The sequence below is a fragment of the Dipodomys merriami genome, unplaced genomic scaffold, assembly GCF_024711535.1.
Source record: "Dipodomys merriami isolate MVZ:Mamm:240054 unplaced genomic scaffold, mDipMer1.0.p SCAF_1, whole genome shotgun sequence".
NCBI lineage: Eukaryota > Metazoa > Chordata > Mammalia > Rodentia > Heteromyidae > Dipodomys > Dipodomys merriami.
The window spans coordinates 141279194-141299897 of NW_027202270.1; the positions used below are offsets into that span (position 1 = coordinate 141279194).

A 20704-nucleotide genomic window follows, 5' to 3' on the forward strand; every position below is an offset into this window, starting at 1 on the left:
CCACGCGAAGACTCACGAGTGCTCCAGTACTCGCTCTTCCGACGCCGGCCCCGCCCCGCCCCGCCCCGCCCCTCCCGCGGCCTCCCCGGGCGCGCGCAGCTCCACTTCCGGCGTCCGAGGCGGTGACAATGGGAGCGGCGCGGGCGGCGCCGGGAGGCAGCTGACAGGCGTCGCTGACTTCGCTGCATGGCGGCTCTCTCCTCCAGCCTGGGCTCTGCGAGGACTGGGAGAGCCCAGGACTGCCCGAAGCCGGAGCCGACCGTGCCGAGCGGGGATCTGTGCGCCGCGCCGCGGAGGCGCAGCATGTGAAGCGGAGACGGAGTCGCGCGCGCGGCGATCCTCTCTGACGGCCGGGATGGCTACGACGGCCGAGCTCTTCGAGGTGGGTCCCGCGGCCGTGCGTGCGGGGAGTGGCAGGCCCGGGGTGCGGCGTGGGGCGGGCGGAGGAAGCTGGCCGCGTTCCTCGGGCTCCCCCTCCCTCCCCCTAGCCCTCGGGAGCACGGTGCGAAGCCGGGGGGCGGGGCGAGGTGGGACGGGGCGGCGGCCTCGCGCTCGGGGCGGGCTCCGTGCAATGGGGGGGGGGGGCGGGGGGCCGGCTTCGGGTCCGGAGGGGCCCCGGGGGTGCGGGGAGCGTTGGTTTTGTCAGGAGTGGGAGTCAGGAGGTTGCGGCGTTAGGAATTGTCTACCGGGAAGGGCTGACTGGGGACGGGGAAAGACCCCCCCCACCCCCCGAGCTCCCGGTGGGGCGAACCCGGTCGGGACGCGCGGATAGGCGGTAGCATTCGTAGAGACCGCCTGGCGCGCGTGTGCGTGTGTGTGTGTGTGCGTGTATGGGGGTGGGGGGGACTCCCGGGGGTTTGTACTGTGCCACCGCTGAATGTTGTCCCGCCGCTTTTCCTTTACGTTTAAAAAGGCTAGGAATAATCATTTAGGGCCCCAAAGGCCTACTTTATCCCGCAGACACAGGCAAGTGCACCTACCATGAACCGAGGGGCTCGGATCTCAGGGAATTTACAATTTTATGAAACCACCGAACTGCTAAGCCGAAGGAATCCTTCCTGTGTGTTTGACAGGGAAGGGGAAGGATCACTCGCTGATGAATTTCCTGGTGTGTTTTCAGTGTCTAAACCTGCAATTTTAGTATAAAGTCCACTTTAAGAAGCTGTCATATTAGATGGTTGAATGAGACCGGGACACAATGAAACATACAAAATCTTTTCTTTTGTGAAAGGAATGAAAAGGGAGCATTAAAAAAAGGAAAGGTCTTTTTTTAAAAAAATATTATTAATATGAAGTACCAGAAGTGCTGTAAGTGGTAGACAACATTGCAGTTCACAGCTGAGAATTTCTCCAATAAAAATTGTATCTTTGAAAGCTTAAGATTTATTAGGTCTTGTAGCTTAAATTTTAGATGCCACTATTTACATAACGAATGTAACTCTTGATTGTTACTTTTGCTAGTAACTGCATTTTGGCTTTCAGTCACCTCTTGCATAGTTAATGCTTTTGTTGAGAGCAAAAAAACCCCCACAAAACAACCCATGTCAATGTTAGAGAAATTGTAACGAAATATTAATTTGTGAGTGTAGGATTATAATTTCACTCAACACTTAAATATTTGTTGCATTTTTTCTGGGAGATTACACTAACATCTGCCATCTGTTCATTGATACTGTAGCAAGGAAGCATTCTTGCTTTGAATTCATTACTGTATATTCCTGGGTAACATAATAGGTACTTTGTGGTTTCTTGTTTGTATTTTCACATTTTATAAAAGTAGAAAACTTAAGGAATTTAATGAATTTCATGACAAGGAGACTGTTAGCAGAAAACCATTATATAGTCATACATTTTATAAGACAGTATGTTTTGAATTAATGTCTTTTTGATATTTATAGTTGTCTTTAGTCATATTATGTGTATTTAGAAATTTTAAATGTGTGATCACATGTGTTTGAAAAGGCTATTTGAAAATGTATTTTTTTCCAGAAAGAGAGGAGTGAAAAGTACATATTTTACTTTTTAACTTAGTGACTGGAGTTACATGGCAGCTGGAAATATTCAGCAGTGATATAGATACTGCTTAGAGGGCTCTTACACAAAGTTAAGCATGCGTATAGGCCTAAACACAAGTGACTTTCTTTACTGACCATATATCACTTGTTGCTTCATCAAAAGTAAACCAAATTACAGTAATAGTTAGAATGATGTATTATTAAATATAAATGTAAGACCTATATTTATCTTTTTTCTTTATGATTTTTGAGTCTAGCTAGCCCTGTAGTGGCCTGTGCTCTTGAAATTACATTTTTATTCCCAAGTGAAAAGTTTACCTCTTTGCTTTAGAAAGAGGAGGACAAGAAAAAAACCCCTCAGTCTCTGCTGGCATTTCCTGCAGCTATTGCAATAGATCTAGGTTATAGGATAAGTGAGGGTTTTTTTTTTTTTTTTTAAATCTCCTCTTTGACCTTCTTAATCACAGCTGGAGAACCATGGAAAGCAGGACAGGATGTAGTCAAGGATATTTTGTTTGTACACATCCTGGTTTTCATGCACTACTAAATAGAATGGGCTCTCATCTTCCACATTGAAGAACTGGAAACAAAATTAAACTTTGTTTAACCAGAGTTAACAATTGTCAATTCTGCTTTTTAAAAATATTTTGATCTTATGAGTTTTCCCTTTTTACATAGACAGTATCAAACAGCAAAATTGAACTAGGATATTTCCTTACTTGATAGAAGTGATTTATTAATACATAACTCAATTATTGTAATAATGTATATGTTGGAAGCTGCCCAGAATACTTTCTTAGTTTTCAACCCTTGTTGAAAGATCCTGAAAGTCTTCAACTGTAGTCTTTTAAACAATACACTTCAGGATGTCCTTTCTGTGGTTTGGATTAATGATATATCCTACATTTAAGAAGGCTTGGATGGTAAATACATTTGTTTCTTTTGCACTGCTGAAGACATTTCTCATGTTTGAATTTTCTCTTACATCCTTAGAAATTTTCTCTTACATCCTTACATCCTCCATTTTCTCTGGGCAGTCTACCTGTAGGAATAGTTCTCTGTTAATAACTAAAGTCAATTATTTACTTGGGAAATACCTTTGAGTACCTGCTGAGTTCAAGATAATGTGCCAACATTAATAAAGCTAAATATCCCATTGAAAATTCATCCATGCATTAATTCAGAAAGTATTCCTTGAATACCTGTCTTATGCTGGATGTCATTTTAGATACTGGAGTTAGAAGATAGTGAATTAAAATTATAGTTGGGGAGGACATGTATAACTGTTAACACAGTGCAGTGAAAGGACAGAATCTTCCTGAGATGATTAGGAAAGATTTTATATGCATGTACACATCCTTTCTCTTAGTATTCCCTAAATAAATCTCACCTTAGGGTTAGGAAGGTGGCTCAGTGGTAGAGTGCTTGCCTTGCATGCATGAGGCCCTGGGTTTGATTCCTCATTACCACATAAGCATAAAAAGCCAGAAGTGGCACTGTGGCTCAAGTGGTAGAGTATTAGCCTTGAGCTGAAGAGCTGAGGGACAGCGCCCAGGCCCAGAGTTCAGGCCCCACAACCAACCAACAGACACACACACACACACACACACACACACACACACACACACACACACACACACACACACACACACACACACACACACACACACACACACACACACACACACACACACACACACACACACACACAGAGTTCAGGCCCCACAACCAACACACACACACACACCCAACACACACATACACACACTATCTCACCTTAGAAGTTGGTGTTACTTCTGTGGATGCTTTGGAAGTTTCTATTCATCCATCAATGCTCAGTTCACATGTCATCACAATGTTTTAGGACTAGAGAGTAAAGGCTCCTGACAAAGGATTGAGACCTTAAAAGCCTTAGGAAGTTTGGAAGAGTCTTTATGTACCATGCTTGCTGGGGCTGATATTACTTTTATTTAAAGGTTTCAGGTGAGGTCGATAATTTTAATGTTAGTTTGAAGAATATCATTTAATGGAGAAGAGATTATCAGTCTGGCAACAGTCTTGTCATTTGGTCATTGTTCCATAATTGTCCATAATTGACTAATCAGGACAGTTGAAATCCTAACCTGACTTAATGGACAGGAAAGACAGGAAATTTGAGATGGCATTTTGGAGGAAGAATGAAAATAATTTGGTTATTGTGAACTTCAAAAACAATAGGTTGTTGGTATTGTACTAACTGTGGCAGTATTTTGGAACAATCCTTTCAGAAAGAAGAAGTCGTGTTATTTTATCTAATTTATTTTTTGGTCATGGGGCCTGAACTCTGGGCCTGGGCCCTGTCCCTGACCCCTTCAGCTCAATGCTAGTGCTCTACCACTTGAGCCACAGTGCCACTTCCGGCTTTTTCTGTTTATGTGGTGCTGAGGAATTGAACCCAGGGCTTCATGCATGCAAGGCAAGCACTCTACCACTAAGCTACATTTCCAACCCCTGTGTTAATTTTTTTAAAGATATATATTTAGTTCTAGCAAGATATCCTTGTGAAAAAGTCTAGATGGTACTTATACATATGAATTAGAAATTCAGAAAGTGGTAGACAACTTAGTTGACAGGAATTATTTTATATAGGTGATTATTTAAACCTGGAAATTTCCCAGCTCTACCCTTGAGTATGGACTTGGATAAAGTTACCTAACTTCTTTGTACTTCAATTTTCCTATTTATAAAATGGGAAGATAGTAGTTCTTACTTCAGAAGGATGTTTCATAGATTACCTTTAATTGATAAATCACTTAGAAGAATGCGATTGAAAGAGTGATTGTAATTGAAAAAAATTAATTGGTAGCTACTTTATGTGGATTAAGAGGAGAAAATTGAGCATCTTTTAGGGAGGAAAAGCTTTTCAAAGTAGACTAAGAAGAAATGATCCTACAAATAGGAGAAGAGAATTACAAAAAGGAGTAGAAGGTTAACTTCAGGATTACCTAGTTAAGATTTGTCATCCTACAAAGTGACTTCTCATAGAGAAGAAGGGTCTAGTGCTGCTTTCTTGACTTGAATCAGGCTATGACTACAGTACAAGCAATGTAATACCGTGATTTTCAAGATGAAGTTGTAAAAGTTAATATGCCTGGACCTTTTCTGATATTCTGTTTTGGACTCAGGCACCTTTTCAAAGAACCAAGACCCCTGGCCTTCAGCTTTGGCTGAACTGCCAAAGACACTAATCACCAATTTCTCATCCTATGTTGAACAGAACTAGCTGATGTCATGTGGAGCAAACACAGGATTTGCTTGCTAAGTTGATTTGTGAACAAAATAATGATTATAGTTATTTTAAGTCATTAAGGTCGAGAGTGGTTGGTGTATGGGGATGGTTGGTATGCAGTGATATAGATAGCAAACTGTGGCTGATCTACTTACTTGCATCAAGATAAAGAGGCTCCTACTACTTTTAGTAAACAATGAATTAAAATTTGATAAGAGTCATGGGTTTACATTAAAATGTTTTAAATATGTTTGTTATTAAGATGTACAGAGAGAGGGGTTACAGTTTCATATGTACTCAGGTACTCAGGTAATGAGTACATTTTTTTTTTTTAGACAATGTCATCCTTTGCTTTCTGTATTTAAGTATTTTGTGCCCTTGTTTTCTATACAAAACAACTTGGAATGAATTTGGAGTGAATTTTTGGAAGAAACAAGTCTTTAAATTAAAGACGGTTTTATAGACTACACATGTATGTAACTAGAAGAATATGAATCCCTTATGTTCTAAGGAAATTGAATAGTTGTGTGGTATATGTGTGTGGCTTAAATGATTTATTTACCCCATTCTCCAGTTTTATATAGCACTCACCCTGGAAATAAAACCTACACATTTTAAATAAAAATTTGAATCAGTTGAGTAGAATGCAATTTAGAAGTTTTGATTATTAGATTTTTTTTTTTTTTTTTTGGGTCCGGTCGTAGGGCCTGAACTCTGGGCCTGGGCACTGTCCCTCAGCTTTTCAGCTCAAGGCTAGCGCTCTACCATTGAGCCACAGCACCACTTCTGGCTTTTTTCATTTTGCTTATGTGGTGCTGAGGAATTGAACCCAGGACCTCAGGCATGCAAGGCAAGCGCTCTACCACTGAGCCACCTTCCCAGCCCCACTGATTATTAGAATTTTATATACATCTAATATATTTTAAGAACTTAATAAATTCAGCCCCAGCTAACTTTTCTTTTCTTGGAAATGAAGTATGAAAATAACTATACCTTCCCCCCCTCCCCCCCACCACAAACACACACACACACACATACACACACACACACACACACACTATTTAGCAGTAAGCCAAAGAAATCATTATTTTTTGCATTTATTTAATTTCACCCAAGGCATCCCATAAATATTATTAACTTAAGATAATCTTGAAAATAATCTTAGTTATAAACCTATTTTCCCAGTTTTCCAAATGAGTATACCGAGCCACAGGTAACTAGGTTAAGACTGCACAACTACTAATTATAGCTAAGAAATGCCATCCACTTAGGTTCTATATAAACATTGATAGTTTTTATTTTAAAACATGTTAGAATGGAAAAATAAATCTGGATTAGATACTGGCTTAGTACCCTAAGAAGACTCACAATTCCTGTGTGTAAAAATATGAGATGGAAGAGTCAAGCCAAAGTTCATTCCTGCTTTAGAAATTTTAAATCTAGTTCTGTGATTCTGTGAATTATGTAAGAATTATCATTAAATTTTGTTTCCTTTCTCTTTGGAGCATAGAAATTAGATGTATTTTCACATGTGAGGTATATTTTCTCTTGGGAACATATTTGACTTAAGAAAACCTAATGTATTTGAAAAAAATTTTAAAGTGACACAATTTAGACAGTCTACAAAACAATTCTGATAATATAATTAATTACAGATAGTTTAAAGATTGACAGTTACTTGATATTGATTGTTTACACTGGCTTTAATTTCAAAGTAATTTTCAAAAATACATTTCAAAAGGTGGAGGCAACAATGCTCAATAGGAAATGTACTCATTACCTTGCTCATGTAACTATAACCCCTCTGTACAGCATTTTTTACAATAAAAAACGTACCCCCCCAAAAATACATTTCAGCCGGGCGCCGGTGGCTCATGGCTACAATCCTAGCTACTCAGGAGGCTGAGATCTGAGGATTGTGGTTCAAAGCCAGCCTGGGCAGGAAAGTCCATGAGACTCTTATCTCCAATAAACCACTCAGAAAAGGGGAAGTGATGCTGTGGCTCAAGTGGTAGAGCACTAGCCTTCAGCTGAAGAGCCTGAGGGTCAGCGCTCAGGCTCAGAGTTCAAGCCCCATCAACGACAAAAAAAATTTTTTTTTCAAACTTGGTTAAAAACTTTTTTTCTCTTCAAATAGTTGTACAAAAGGAGTTTCAACCTAACATGTTGGTCAGTTTACGTTTTAAAGTTAGTTGTAAAGGGAAAACCAAATTCTTTTACCTCCAGTGCCAGAATTGTATTAGGCTCATACTTAGTTTCTATTAGTATCTTGGGTTGATAGTACCATATGTTTGCTTTAATTTCTGGGTTTTGGTATGATGGTCTTACTCTTCTGAGTTTGGATATATAGATCAGAGTGTGATTTTTCAATATCATTTTAGAGGATTCAGCCAAACACTAACTAGCTAGTGTTTGGTTTGCCTAGCATTGTTCTGTTGACCACAGCTGGAAAGCAGGGCATTATAAGGCAGAGCCTACCTTTGCTTTCAATTAAAATGTGGTGAAAAGAACTTAAAAAATAGTTTTAAGACAAAAAAATGAAGCTGGGTGCCTATGCAGGCCTGGGCCCTATTAAAAAATATAACAAATGCATAAAAAGAGCTGGTGGCTTAGCTAAAGTAGAGTGCCTGCCTAGCAAGGCCCTAGATTCAAACCTCTTAGTACAAAGGAAGAAAGGGATAGGGGAGAGAAGGAGGAAGGAAGAAGGAAGGAAGGAAAGCAAGGAATGAGAGAGAACAATTAGTAATACATTGTTCTCCATTGGATTTAGGTTTATAGAAAAATCAAGAATGGAGAAATCAATGTGTATCATCTAGGGAAGGAACCATTCAAGGGCCAAATGGAACACTAGGGAAGAATTGAGCCAGTTTTTTAGTATGGGCATAGTGTTATAGTCTGTTTTGTGTTACTGTTAACAGATTCCACAGACCAAATAATTGAAGGAAATTTATTTCTCACAGTTCTGGGGATTGAGGAGTCTAAAATCAAGGTGCTAGCCTCTAGTGAAGGCCTTTTTTGACCTATATATAGTATAAAGGCAAGAAGAAAGGTAGAAGACAGGATAAATGTCTGTGAAGGAGTTAGTAAGGAAGTAGGATTGGGCATGTGAAAAAGTACAGAGAGGTACAATGATAGCCCAGTAACAATATTGGTGGCTCCTACAGGGAGTTCTAGAACTAAAATGACCTTTTGTAGTTGTGTGCTTTTGGCCAAAGGGTTCAGGCTTTTTCATATGCTCATCTCAGTCAGTCATTGGACTCATGCTATATTGAGAAAAGTCTGATATTGAGTGAAGTGTATCCTATACTGAAAGGATCCCCACAAATACTACCAAGTAAAAGGTGGTTTTTTTGTTTTTGTTTTTTTCCCTGACAGCAGTACTAGTAGCTAGAGCAAGTTTCTTTTCGATGGGAGATCTGGAGTGCACATAATTGTATCTACTATAGACTACTCTTGTGTCTAGACTCCACATCTTCATATTTAATATTGCATTTGGGTCTCATCCTGGAGGAAAATTAGAAGAATGTGAGTAGAATGAGCAGTTTCACAACTACAGCTAGTCTTAGTTGCAAGTGATACCGTCTTTCTCCTCTACTACACATTCTAACTCCATTTCACTTTGCATAGTGTCTCTATAATTCTTTTTTTTTTTCTTTTCATGGGGCTTGAACTCTGGGCCTGGCGCTGTTCCTCAGCCCTTCAGCTCAAGGCTAGTGCTCTACCACTTGAGCCACTGTACCACTTCCATCTCTTTAATTCTTGAGAGTGTGTTTGGAGGTTCTAGAAGGGGGGCACAACGACTCGTATACTTACTCCTGTATTGGGGATGGTCATCCTAGTCGGTCAAACATGCAGCTTTGGGAGGGACACGCATGGAGTGGTGAGAAAGTAAGGAGAGACTGCCTAACTAGCCAGATCAGGCGAATCAACCCTGGTGATCAAGGGGGTGACAGGTGTCACAGCCAGATCACCCTCACATCCATTTCTAAAATTCTTGTCTTAACTGGTTGCCATATCCTTGTTAGGCCTGTATTACACTGGTTTTCAATTTCAGAATTGGTTATGGGAGTTCATACTCCCAAGAGGATCACTTGCATGACAAAGATAATATTCCTTTTTTCTGCTGGCCTCATTGTAATGATCAGTGATTGTCTCTGCAAAAGTTGATCATTGTTTTGTTTGGGTTTTTTTTAACTGTATTTTTTTTTTTTGTCTTTTCTTTTTTGGTACTGGGGATCGAACTCAGGACGTTGCACTTGCTAGGCAAGCGCTTTGCCACTGAGCTACATCCCAGCCCCAAAAGTTGATCATTCTTTTATTCCTTGAAAATAAGCAGTAAATGTGAATAGGCAGCACATTCATCAATAATGGGATTCTGTTCCTAGCCCAGTGCCCTCCCTTTGGTTGACTTTTACTGCAGACCCTAGATTTTTAGAAATATACACAAACTAAGGGTCATGGCCATGTTTTCTACTACTTCTTTCTGGATTCATGTTTTTCCTATTGAGGATACACCACCAGTTAAAAGTGTTTGATTCAGAGTGCATACTGCATCTTGAAGATAGTGCTCCATCTTTACAAAGTACTGCTTTTAAACTGGTGTACTTCAGATATGCCTTTGTTATAGGTGATTTATTTTGTTAATTATGTTGTTTAAGTGTCTTTATGTGAATCTCTTGGAATTAATCTTAGTTGGAGTACTTTGAGCATCTTGGATGTTTATATTTATGTCTTTTTGCAAAATTGGGAAGTCCTCAGCCATTGTTATATCAATTATCTCCCTTATTTTTTTTTCTTTCTTTCTTCTGTTAGAACTTCTATAATGTGTATATAGGTCCACTTGGATTGGGCCCCATGGATATCTTAGGCTCTGCTGACTTTAACTGTGTTTCCTGTTTCACAGTCAGTAATTTTCATTGTATGATCTTCAGTTCTTGGATTGTTTCTTCTTACTCAGCTCTGCCTTTGAATTCTTCTACTGAATTTTCATTTCAGTTATAATTTTCAGGTCCAGTTTTTTTGTTCTTTTTAAGCTGTCTTTTTATTCATAATTTCATTTTGTTTATGCATATTTTTTGACTTCACATCTTCATTTCTTTGCTTATCTTGAAGACAGTTCTTAAAGTCTTTGACTGCTAGATCTGCTACTGTTAGGACTTTTCAATACGGTTTTTGTTCAGTTTTTTTTTCCCTTTGACTAGGCCATATTTTCCTAGTTCCTTTTAGGCTTTATGATTTTCTTTTGTTGAAAACAACATTATAGTCCAATAGTCTTTTAATTCAAAATAGAGTTCTTTTCCTCCATAGAAAAATAGCAAAATAAAGACTTTTTTTTTTGGTTGGCCGGTCGTGGAGCTTGAACTCTGGGGCCTGGATGCTGTCCCTGAGTTATTCAGCTGTACCACTTGAGCCACAGCGCCACTTCCGATTTTCTGGTGGTTAATGGGGTTAAGAGTCTCATGGATTTTCCTGCCCATGGCAGATTTGGCTTTGAACCTCCATTCTCAGATTTCAGCCTCCTGAGTAACTAGGATTAAGAAGAGAAAAAAGACAAAAGGACTTTGAAAAAGGATGCTAGTATTTGCCATATGATGAATATTTATTAATGTAGGTTGAAAATAAAAAAGGAAAAAAAAAGAAAATGTATTGTCCTTCATATATCAGTCTAGACTTTCTTAGCTTTACTGCTTATCTTCACTAACATAACTTTAGTAGTTTCTTATAGCTTACTGAACTTTCCATTTACTTTATAGCTGTAGAATAGAGAAATTTAAATCTCAGGGTTATAGCATATAAATTGTGTTTTCTTGAATAAGTAATTAAGGTCTCAAAACTTCAGTGTCTTCAGATAGTAATGAAATAGGACATTCCTTACTAATGTGAGATAAACAACATATAAATTTGTTTTTAAGGCATTCCTATCTCATTCTGATAGTTTTTCAGATGGTTATTCTTATTGACTGAAATTCAGCTGTGTTTACCTACTCTTACTGCATGAGACTGGGTGATCTATTCCCTCACATTCAAAATGTGCTGATGATAAGGGCAGGATGATCCATTTATTGATCTTGTCATCCCTCTCTGGATCTTCTATATGTGGTTACTTGTACCTAGCAGCTGTGCCTGTTTCTCAGTTCCTTTAGCAGTTTAAACAGTTTGTTCCATTATTATCTGGCTGATTTGTCTTCTGCTCACAGCTTAGATGCCCTTAGCACCCTTCCTAGCCAGTCTTCATCTGAACTTCCTATATTCCCAGCATCTCTGTTCCTCTGTTAGGACATTTCTGGCTATCACATTTGAATCATAATTCATTGTTTTTGTGATTACTTGGTTAATTGGCATCCCTACTTAGAAGATCATTTTTATGAGGTTTTTCAGGGAACTCTGTCTATTGACTTCACATCTGTATTCTCAGTGCCCAGCATATGTAAGTGTTTGGTAGATATTCAGAATTAATGAACAATTCATTTCTACCTCCAATTCTGTATTGAGAGAATGACTTCCATGTTGAACTAAAAAGTCATTCAACAGTGTTCATATTAAAGTTTGTTTTATATTAATAAATAATGCTGTTATCAATGGAATTCTATGCCTCCATCAGAAAGAATGACATTGACCCATTTGTTAGGAAATGGAAAGACTTGGAAAAAACTATATTAAGTGAAGTAAGCCAGGCCCAAAGAAACATAGGTCCCATGGTTTCCCCTATGTGCAATAACTAATATATGTCTGAGTCAAGCAGAAAAGGCCAGATAAGTTGATGTTAGGGGAATGAACCCCAAGATAAGTATTCAAGTGTTTTTTTTTCTTTCATGCAATTGTTTCTAACATATTTATAAGATGATTTCTATGCTGCTTTGTATGTCCCTCCCCCCACAGTATAACCCCTGCTTTCACTGTATTTGATGCTGGTATAATTTGTGGAGGGGAAGGGCAAAAACAAATCGTTTGACTAGGAATACAGGTGGACCCATTGCAACAATGAGGAGATGTATAAGTCGTTATGTTGAAAAACGAACTTCACAACTTTGGTGTGTGTGGGGGAGGGTCCGGTGGGGGGAGTATGGGAAGGGCGGGGAAGAGGAAACAAAGGAGGCAACAATGCTTGATAAGAAATGTACTCATTATCTTGCCCATGTAATTGTAACTCCTCTGTATGGTAGTCTCACAATAAAAAAAAGAAAAAAAGAATACAGAAAACACACACACACACACACACACACACACACACACACACACACACACACACACACACACACACACACACACACACACACACACACACACACACACACACACACACACACACACACACACACCCTAGAGCAGGGGGTGTGACTCAAGTAGTAGAGACACACACACACACACACCACACACACACACACACACACCACACACACACACACACACACACACACACACACACACACCCCTAGAGCAGGGGGTGTGACTCAAGTAGTAGAGAGCCCACCTAATAGGAAAACCACCCAGAAGAACTCAAGAAAATTTGTCAAATTTGATTCATACTTACAGAAGTGAATCAAGAAAGACATTTGCCCAGATAAATCATAAAGTTGGTTACATATAAAAATAAACTAAATTTTGCAAAGATTCTTAAAATAATAATGTTTTGTGAACTAGGAGCCTTTTGTGGCTGACGAGTATATTGAACGGCTTGTATGGAGAACCCCAGGAGGAGGTTCTAGAGGTGGACCGGAAGCTTTTGATCCTAAAAGGTAAAGAAACGATCGGAAGTGGCGTTGTGGCTCAGGTGGTAGAGTGCTAGCCTTGAGCTGAAGAGCTGAGAGACAGTGCCCAGGCCCAGAGTTCAGGCCCCACGACTGGACCAAAAAAAAAAAAAGAAACGATCGGAGAGCTGAATGCCAACATTCAGAAACCTTGAAAAGTTTAAAGTCAGCCTGGGTTACATGATAAGAGTTTCCTAAAATAAAGAAATAAAGAATTCCTTACCCCCCCAATAACACATGTTGAAAATGTTTTTCAAAATATAGTAGCTGCAAATTAGAGAACATAGTCATTGAATTTGGGGAATGAATCATATATTTATATTGTACATTTATTTACATCAACTATTTTGAAAATTGAATGGAGATTCTGGATGTTTTCATTTACCTCAGAGACAATCTGTTGAAAAGTTAAGAAAGAGTAACTATATTTCCAAATGCAGTGTTCCTTTGAAAACAATGTGACCTAGACAAAGCAAAAGAGAAATTATGACATTTTAGGAAGACTAAATTACTTTACGAGAAATTACTAACAAGTTGCTATCAGAGAATTCTATTAAAACACTACTTAGTAAAAATAAGTAAAGGTTTAGTGATTATAAGTGAGCTAGTCAATTTCCTTTTAACAAATAAAGGGTAGGTTGATACATATTCTAATTTTCCTCTATTAGATTATTAGAAGAATTTGTAAATCATATTCAAGAACTCCAGATAATGGATGAAAGGATTCAGAGGAAAGTAGAGAAATTAGAACAACAATGTCAGAAGGAAGCCAAGGAATTTGCCAAGAAGGTACAAGAACTCCAGAAGAGCAACCAGGTAACATTTAGCAATGGCATGAATAGCTTCTGTAGGATATGTTATTATTTTTTTTCCTCTTTAAGTTCTTGAGAGTCAGGTCAAATTGCAGTAGCAGTTGAGGCTTGTCTTTTCTCTGGTCCCAACAGATAAACTATTAATGATGTTATGAATTGACATTGACTTGTTACTGGATGTTAGTTTGGGATCACACTATTCCCTTTTCAGGCTAGGATGATATTCAGATGTGATGTGGTCTGTGCTCTTACGATGTAAAAATTTCTAAATGACTGCTACATAGACTTGTTCTTTTAGAGACTCTTTATAGCATGAATATTTAGGAGTCATTTGCCATATCTTCTGTCATGAAGAAATAAACACCTGGATCAGGATTTTCCTTAGAGAAACCTTGTTTGGGTAGTTTCACAAAAGTATAAAGTATATGGCTGAGTGAGAATTTTACTGAAACTAGAAAAGCAGATATAGAATATTTTCTCAGTCTACTCTGAAGTGAAACCAAAACATTTGGCCCTAGAAGTAAGTAGGCCACTTTCTTACTCCTAGAGTTAATCTGAATCTCCAAATTCCTTTCACAATTTGCCCTTTCTAAATGTAGTTTGAAGAGTATTGTTGAACTCTTAACTGCCTCCCGTGGGCTTTTTTTTCTTTAGTGATGGGATTAACAAACTGTTTTCTGCTAAAGAACTTCATTTACTTAGGTTCTTTCATTTAAACATACATGGCTGTGAGAAAGTAATTAAAAAGTCAGTAATTTAATGAGATGGGGAGTGTGTTTTCATGTAGTTATGGTAACAGTTTCCAAATGTTTCTAATGCAGTTTTCCTTTGGTAATAAAAATAGTATTAATAATTAAGCTAACAAATTCTGGAGCCAGTTTACCTAAGTTTATATTGTAGCTCTGACATTTCTTAGTTTTGTATAATCTGAAACAGTTTAACCTCTCCGGGCTAATAATCCTTATGAGAATTATTTAATATATATATAATATATTTAGAATGATAAGAAGCCATCAGTACACGTCTATAGCTTTTTTCCCTTGATTTAAGGTTAGAACAAAAGTACCGTACTGAATTGTCAGCAGTCCTGCTAATGAGACAGTTTTAAGGCAGTCATTGCACACACTTTTCACCTACCATAGAGGAATCCTTTGGAATAAAGGAAAGAACATTCTGGGAAGGTTGTTGCCTTTGTAAAATAATTGCTATAGACTTTAATGTTTTCAAAACTAGAAAGAGCAATTTTACCATATATAATCTTTAGCATCGCTTGTTTTAGGGAGCTGAGGGCAATGAAACAGTCTTGCTATGTAGCTCAGGCTGACCTCAAACTCTTGATCCTCCTGCCTCAGCTTCCCAAGTGCTGGGATTACAGGTATGTGTCACCATGTCTGTCTTAGCTTGCATTTTAAATATTTAAAATACATACTAAATATTTTCATTTTAATCAATAATTTTACTTATGACATTTTTAAATGTTATCCTTTTAGTATCAAGAGGGGTCTTCAAATATCTGGGCTCTTTGATACTTGGTTTCAGTGGTTCCAGAATTATTATTTAAGGTTCTGTAGTGCTGAGTACTTTTGTTAAGTACGATGTATACATGATAAATATGGTTATTGTAATAGTTGAAAATGTTAAAGCTTATAACATGGTTAAAGTTTTAAAGTTTTCCGATCTTAGACTAATAATCATGAACTACTTTGTAGATCTCATTATAATTTCTGTGTTATATTTAATCAAAAGAAATGAGATTGGAGGTTTAGTCTTAAAGTTTTTGTTACTTAGTCTTTTTTGTGCTGCTAGGCATCAAACCAGTGTCTTGAGCATGTTGGGCAAGTGTTTTTACCACTTTGCTTTACGTTGATAGTTTTGATTTGTAGTTCTCCGATTATATTTTATACTTAAGCATATCTTTCCTAGGTTGCCTTTCAACATTTCCAAGAACTAGATGAACATATTAGCTATGTAGCAACCAAAGTCTGTCACCTCGGAGACCAGTTGGAGGGGGTAAACACACCTAGACAACGGGCAGTGGAGGCTCAGAAATTGATGAAATACTTTAATGAATTTCTAGATGGAGAATTGAAATCTGACGTTTTCACAAATTCTGAAAAGGTAAGTACTATAAAGTGATGAAAGCAAATCATCAGCAATTCATAATAATGCTCTGATTCTGAACAGTAGTTACAACTTCCAGAGTTGTTCAATAGCTGACATAATGAAAATTTTTATCATTCTGAAATAAAATTTAATACGGTGCCTGTAGATTTCTGAAATATTTATATTCAGATTTTAATTAGTTTTCTTGATATTTTTATATATGAAAGCACATGTTTGTAAATGCTGGATTAACTGTTCATAAGTATATCTATAAATTTGAGTTTATAGAGTGCTTAAATTATTATATACCATTGGATGGCGGTAGATTAATCTGACCTAAGTTGTTGTTAACTTACGTTGTTAGCAAGCTGAATTACCTTTCTGTAAAAGAATTCCAAGCTTCTAATTTTTAATCAGTTAATGGGCATAAAGATGGGAGTTATAATATTCAGTGTATATATGTGAAAATGGAACTAGGAAAATTGAGAGGATGGGTGGAGTTGGAAAACATGGGGGAGAATGATGATAAAAGAGGTAAGATTGATCAAGAAGTTTTGTATCCATAAACTGACATGTTGAATATAACCCCTCTGTACAACTACTGAAATGATAAAATTGTCATAAAAGAAATCTCTTGAAAGGAATTAGAACAGTTTGAATCATAGAGGATTGAAAAATACGGATTATTTATGTTAGACCCTTTTTCATTTTGTTTTCTGTTTATATAGTATGGAGGAATCGAACCCAGGGTTTCATGCATGCTAGGCTAGCACTCTTCCACTAAGCCACATTCCCAGCCCCATGTTAGAGCCTTTCTAACACTTAATTCATTAAACCTGGTCTAAGGGTATTAATAATGACTAATACAACAGCCTTGAAAGAAGGTAATTTAGCTTGCCGCCTTCTCAGGAAAAGAAAATCAAAATGCATGATAAAGTGGACATTCTTGTGTTTATTCTAACATTGCTTATTCATATTGAGTACAGTTTTTCTAAATTTTTCCCCGTTTACTCCATAGTATATCAGATAGCAGAATGTTAAAAGCTAAGTGTTATTGAGGTTCTCTTAATTAAGCAAGATATTTTTATGAGTTATAGAATTTATAATTTTTATGCTCTTTGAAAAATGGTCAGATATATAATAATTCCTCCAAAAGATGCCAATATTTTAAATAATTTTTCTTGTTGTTGTCAGTCATGGTGCCTGAACTCTGGGCCTGGGCGCTGTCCCTCAGCTCTTCAGTTCAAGGCTAGCACTCTACCACTTGAGCCACAGCACCACTTCTGTTTTTTTCTGTTTATGTGTTGCTGAGGAATCAAACCCAGGGCCCCATACATGTGAGGCAAGCATTCTGCCACTGAGCCAACTTCCCAGCCCAATAATGAGTTTTTTAATGCAGGAAAAATTTTAATGTATTTATATCTTGAAGAGTAAAGGACACAAAATCTAGTTTTAAAAATGAACTATTTTAGAACCTTTAAATAGAGATTTGATTGTAGTCTGAAACAGATTGACAGTAAGTCTATGTTACTGTTATTATAAAGGTGATGTACAGAGAGGTTATAGGTACATAAGTCAGGTAAAGAGTACATTTCTTTTTGAACAATATCACTCCTTCCATTGCTCTCTCCCAGTTTTCCCTTTCTACCCACAAATTGTATAGTTCACTTTCAACATAGTGTCTAGTGAGTATCACTGCTGCATTTGTTCACCCTTTCTCCCACCATTTCTGTGCCCCCCCCCCTTTACCCTCTGAAAGGCAGATAAATGAACAAACAAGACCAAAAACAAAACAGCCACAAGCAAAAAGATCTTATTTCCATTTCCTGGAGTTCATCTTGATAAATGTTGTTGTTGTTAGTAGTAGTATTTACTGGTCCTGGGGCTTTTGGAAAGGCAAATAAAGATTCATGTAGAGTATTTAAGTAAATTTATTTTCTCTCCTTATTTTTCATCTGTCTGTTTCTTGTTTTCTTCTCTTTCCTCCTTTTTTCCTTCCCTTTTTTTTTAACTTTTCCCCCTCCCTTTTCCTTCTCTCTCCCTTATCTCCTTTTCTTTTCCTTCTCAGCACTATAATTTGAGCCTAGTTCCATAAACATGCTAAATAGGTTCTCTTACCATTATCATTTTCAGTTGCTAACCACTCCTGCCCTGCTTGCTGCACATGGACACATGTGTCATTGCCCTTTTGTTTATATTTTGTTTTCGAGATTGAGTTTTGTTAACTGTGCCTGGACTGATCTTGAATTCCTAATCCTCCTGCTTCCACCTGGTGACTAGCTGTGACTATAATTAATATCTGCCAACATACCCAGATGAGTTTTATTTATCTATTATGCTTGATTCCTCCTCTGTTTTGTTCTCTCATCTTTCTCACAAGTTCTGGTTTACTGTTTGCTAATAAAGGGTGTTCACTTTTTTGGCCTGGAACTCTTATTACAGTTAACCACATTTAAGAATTCATGTATGATATTAGACTGCCAATTATTACATAAATTTCCAACTGTCTCATCTTCTTGGTTCTTTGTCAACTACTTTGACAGTGGAAAAAAAGGAAAACCTCTACCTAGCTAGAAAGATGTGTGATTGTGAGAGGAATTAGAATTGATTAAGATATCAGTATATCATATTTCTTTTTCTTCTTGCTCCTGAGAAATTTTTGCTTTTTATTTTTTTACTTTTTTTTGCTAACCTACAGTAAGCAAAATTTTCAGTCTTAGAATATTACCTACTTTTGTGAAAAATACAACTACAACCCCTCCCTCCCCTCCATATGATGTTTACTTGTCCTTACCTGTATGTGGCTTATTTTTCTTAGACTGGTATCTTATTGTTTTTCATGTAGATTAGGCTTAATGATTGGTTATTCTTAAAATTTGGGGGGTAATATATCCTAATATCAATATTAGATTCAAGCATATTATTATATTTTGATTTTAATATGCTTAATATTTATTATTATTTATTTGCATTAATTATAATATTATTGTAACCTTTAGGGATGCATATGCTTTAATCAGTTTTTATAAAATAATTAGCTAAGACAAGTCAATAAAACAAACATGATTTACTGCTGTACTACATTGTATTACTATTGTACTAGCAAAATCACTGCTTATGGTAAGCAAAATCAGCAAACAGTATACTTCGGTCTCTTCAAAGAATAAGAACAAATATAGAGCTGATTGTGTACCAGCTATTTTCTTTGGTAAGGAGAAAATGATGGAATTTGCTAGTACAACTAAATGGTATTGAGAGGAGTGGTACTGAACTGATAACGTGTCATTTTGTAGAAAGGTAGGAGGTGTAAGTGGCAGCTGAAAATGACAATGACTTAGTAGATAGAAAGCAGAGTAGCTAAAGCGGGAATGCTCTTCACTATTGTTTGGAATAATAAGAAATAGGCCCTGCTCTTATCCACAGTTGCTTGCCACACTTAGCATGACCACTTAGAAAAAAAAAATCTAGGGAAGCATTCCCTTGGAGTAGCACTGTGTATGTAGCAAGTGTGATGCCCTGAGTTGTAGTAGTTGTACTAGTAATAATATGAATGGTAGTAGTAAAAATAGAAAAGAAAAAGCTAATACGTTATTGTTCTTAGCCATTCCTTTACTTTCGTAAGAATCTTTAATGAAAGAGGAAAAGAATCACCATAAAATTATTTTTCAAAGTTCTGCCAAAGTAAAAGTCAGCATTAATTAGAAATGTAAGGGAAAGGTATACATTATGGAACTTACCTACAGTGTTCTATAAATAAGTACAAATATATACATTAAAAAATATTAACTCCTTGTCTAATTTCTTCTGTTTAACAACTTTAAAAATTACCTCAGCCGGGCCTGTAATCCTAGCTACTCAGGAGGCTGAGATCTGAGGATCACAGTTCAAAGCCAGCCAGGGCAGGAAAGTCTCTGAGACTCTTACCTTAATAAACCACCAGAAAACTGGAAGTGGTACTGTGGCTCAAGCGGTAGAGCACTTGCCTTGAGCTGAAGAGCTGAGGGACAGAGCCCAGGCCTAGAGTTTAAACCCCATGATGGACAACAACAACAAAAGTATATATCTCTATACTATAGTTCATTCAATTGGCTTTATATTAAACTTTATATTTGCTTTTAGAACAAGTGTTTTAAACTTACATAGTTATTGACAAGCATTTTGTTACTATTTTATTTATTTATCTTAAAGTGGGCATGTGCAGCAGCATGTTCTAAAACATTTCATAAACCTTGTTTATCTTTCTTAGGTTTATAAACTTAGAAGAACTTTACACTTTGCTTTCAGTAAGAAAAGATTTAAATTTTTCCAGAGTAAAGATTGACTATGGGTTTGATCAGGAAAGAACTGTGGCATTTAAAAAATTAAAAAAAAAAAATCACACCTGGGCACTCGTATCTCAGGCCTATAATCCTAGCTACTCAGGAGGCTGAGATCTGAGAATTAAGGTTTAAAGCCATCCGATGGACAGGAAAGTCTTTGAGACTCTTATCTCCAAAAAAACTACTCAGAAAAAGCCAGAAGTCACACTATGGCTCAAGTGACAATGTTAACATTGAGCTAAAGAAGCTCAGGGACAGTGCCTAGCCTTTGCGTTCAAGACCAGGACTGGGACGCATGCGTGCGCACACACCCACAAAATTTTGCTACCAGAAAGACAAATGTTTGGATTTTGGACTTACTATGGTGATACCTCAGATGTATTTTTTTTTTTTTGGGGGGGGGGGTCCGGTCGTGGGGCCTGAACTCTGGGCCTGGGTG

The 20704-nt window shown here is 37.5% G+C and overlaps 1 protein-coding gene across 2 annotated transcripts in view; it reads left to right on the forward strand.

The window, feature by feature from the left end:
* Nucleotides 1-129: 129 nt before the first annotated feature.
* Exoc5 (exocyst complex component 5) overlaps nt 130-20704 on the forward strand; it is a 53526-nt gene continuing 32951 nt past the window's right edge. The window contains exons 1-4 of one of the 2 annotated variants that reach the window (XM_070032873.1): nt 130-382; nt 12925-13019; nt 13700-13847; nt 15767-15961. In XM_070032873.1, coding sequence (XP_069888974.1) covers nt 356-382; nt 12925-13019; nt 13700-13847; nt 15767-15961 — 465 coding nt within the window. In that variant the 5' untranslated portion in view covers nt 130-355. Of the gene's footprint in view, nt 383-1081; nt 1109-12924; nt 13020-13699; nt 13848-15766; nt 15962-20704 lie in introns of those variants that run through there. The other variant, XM_070032880.1, reaches the window with a different exon arrangement.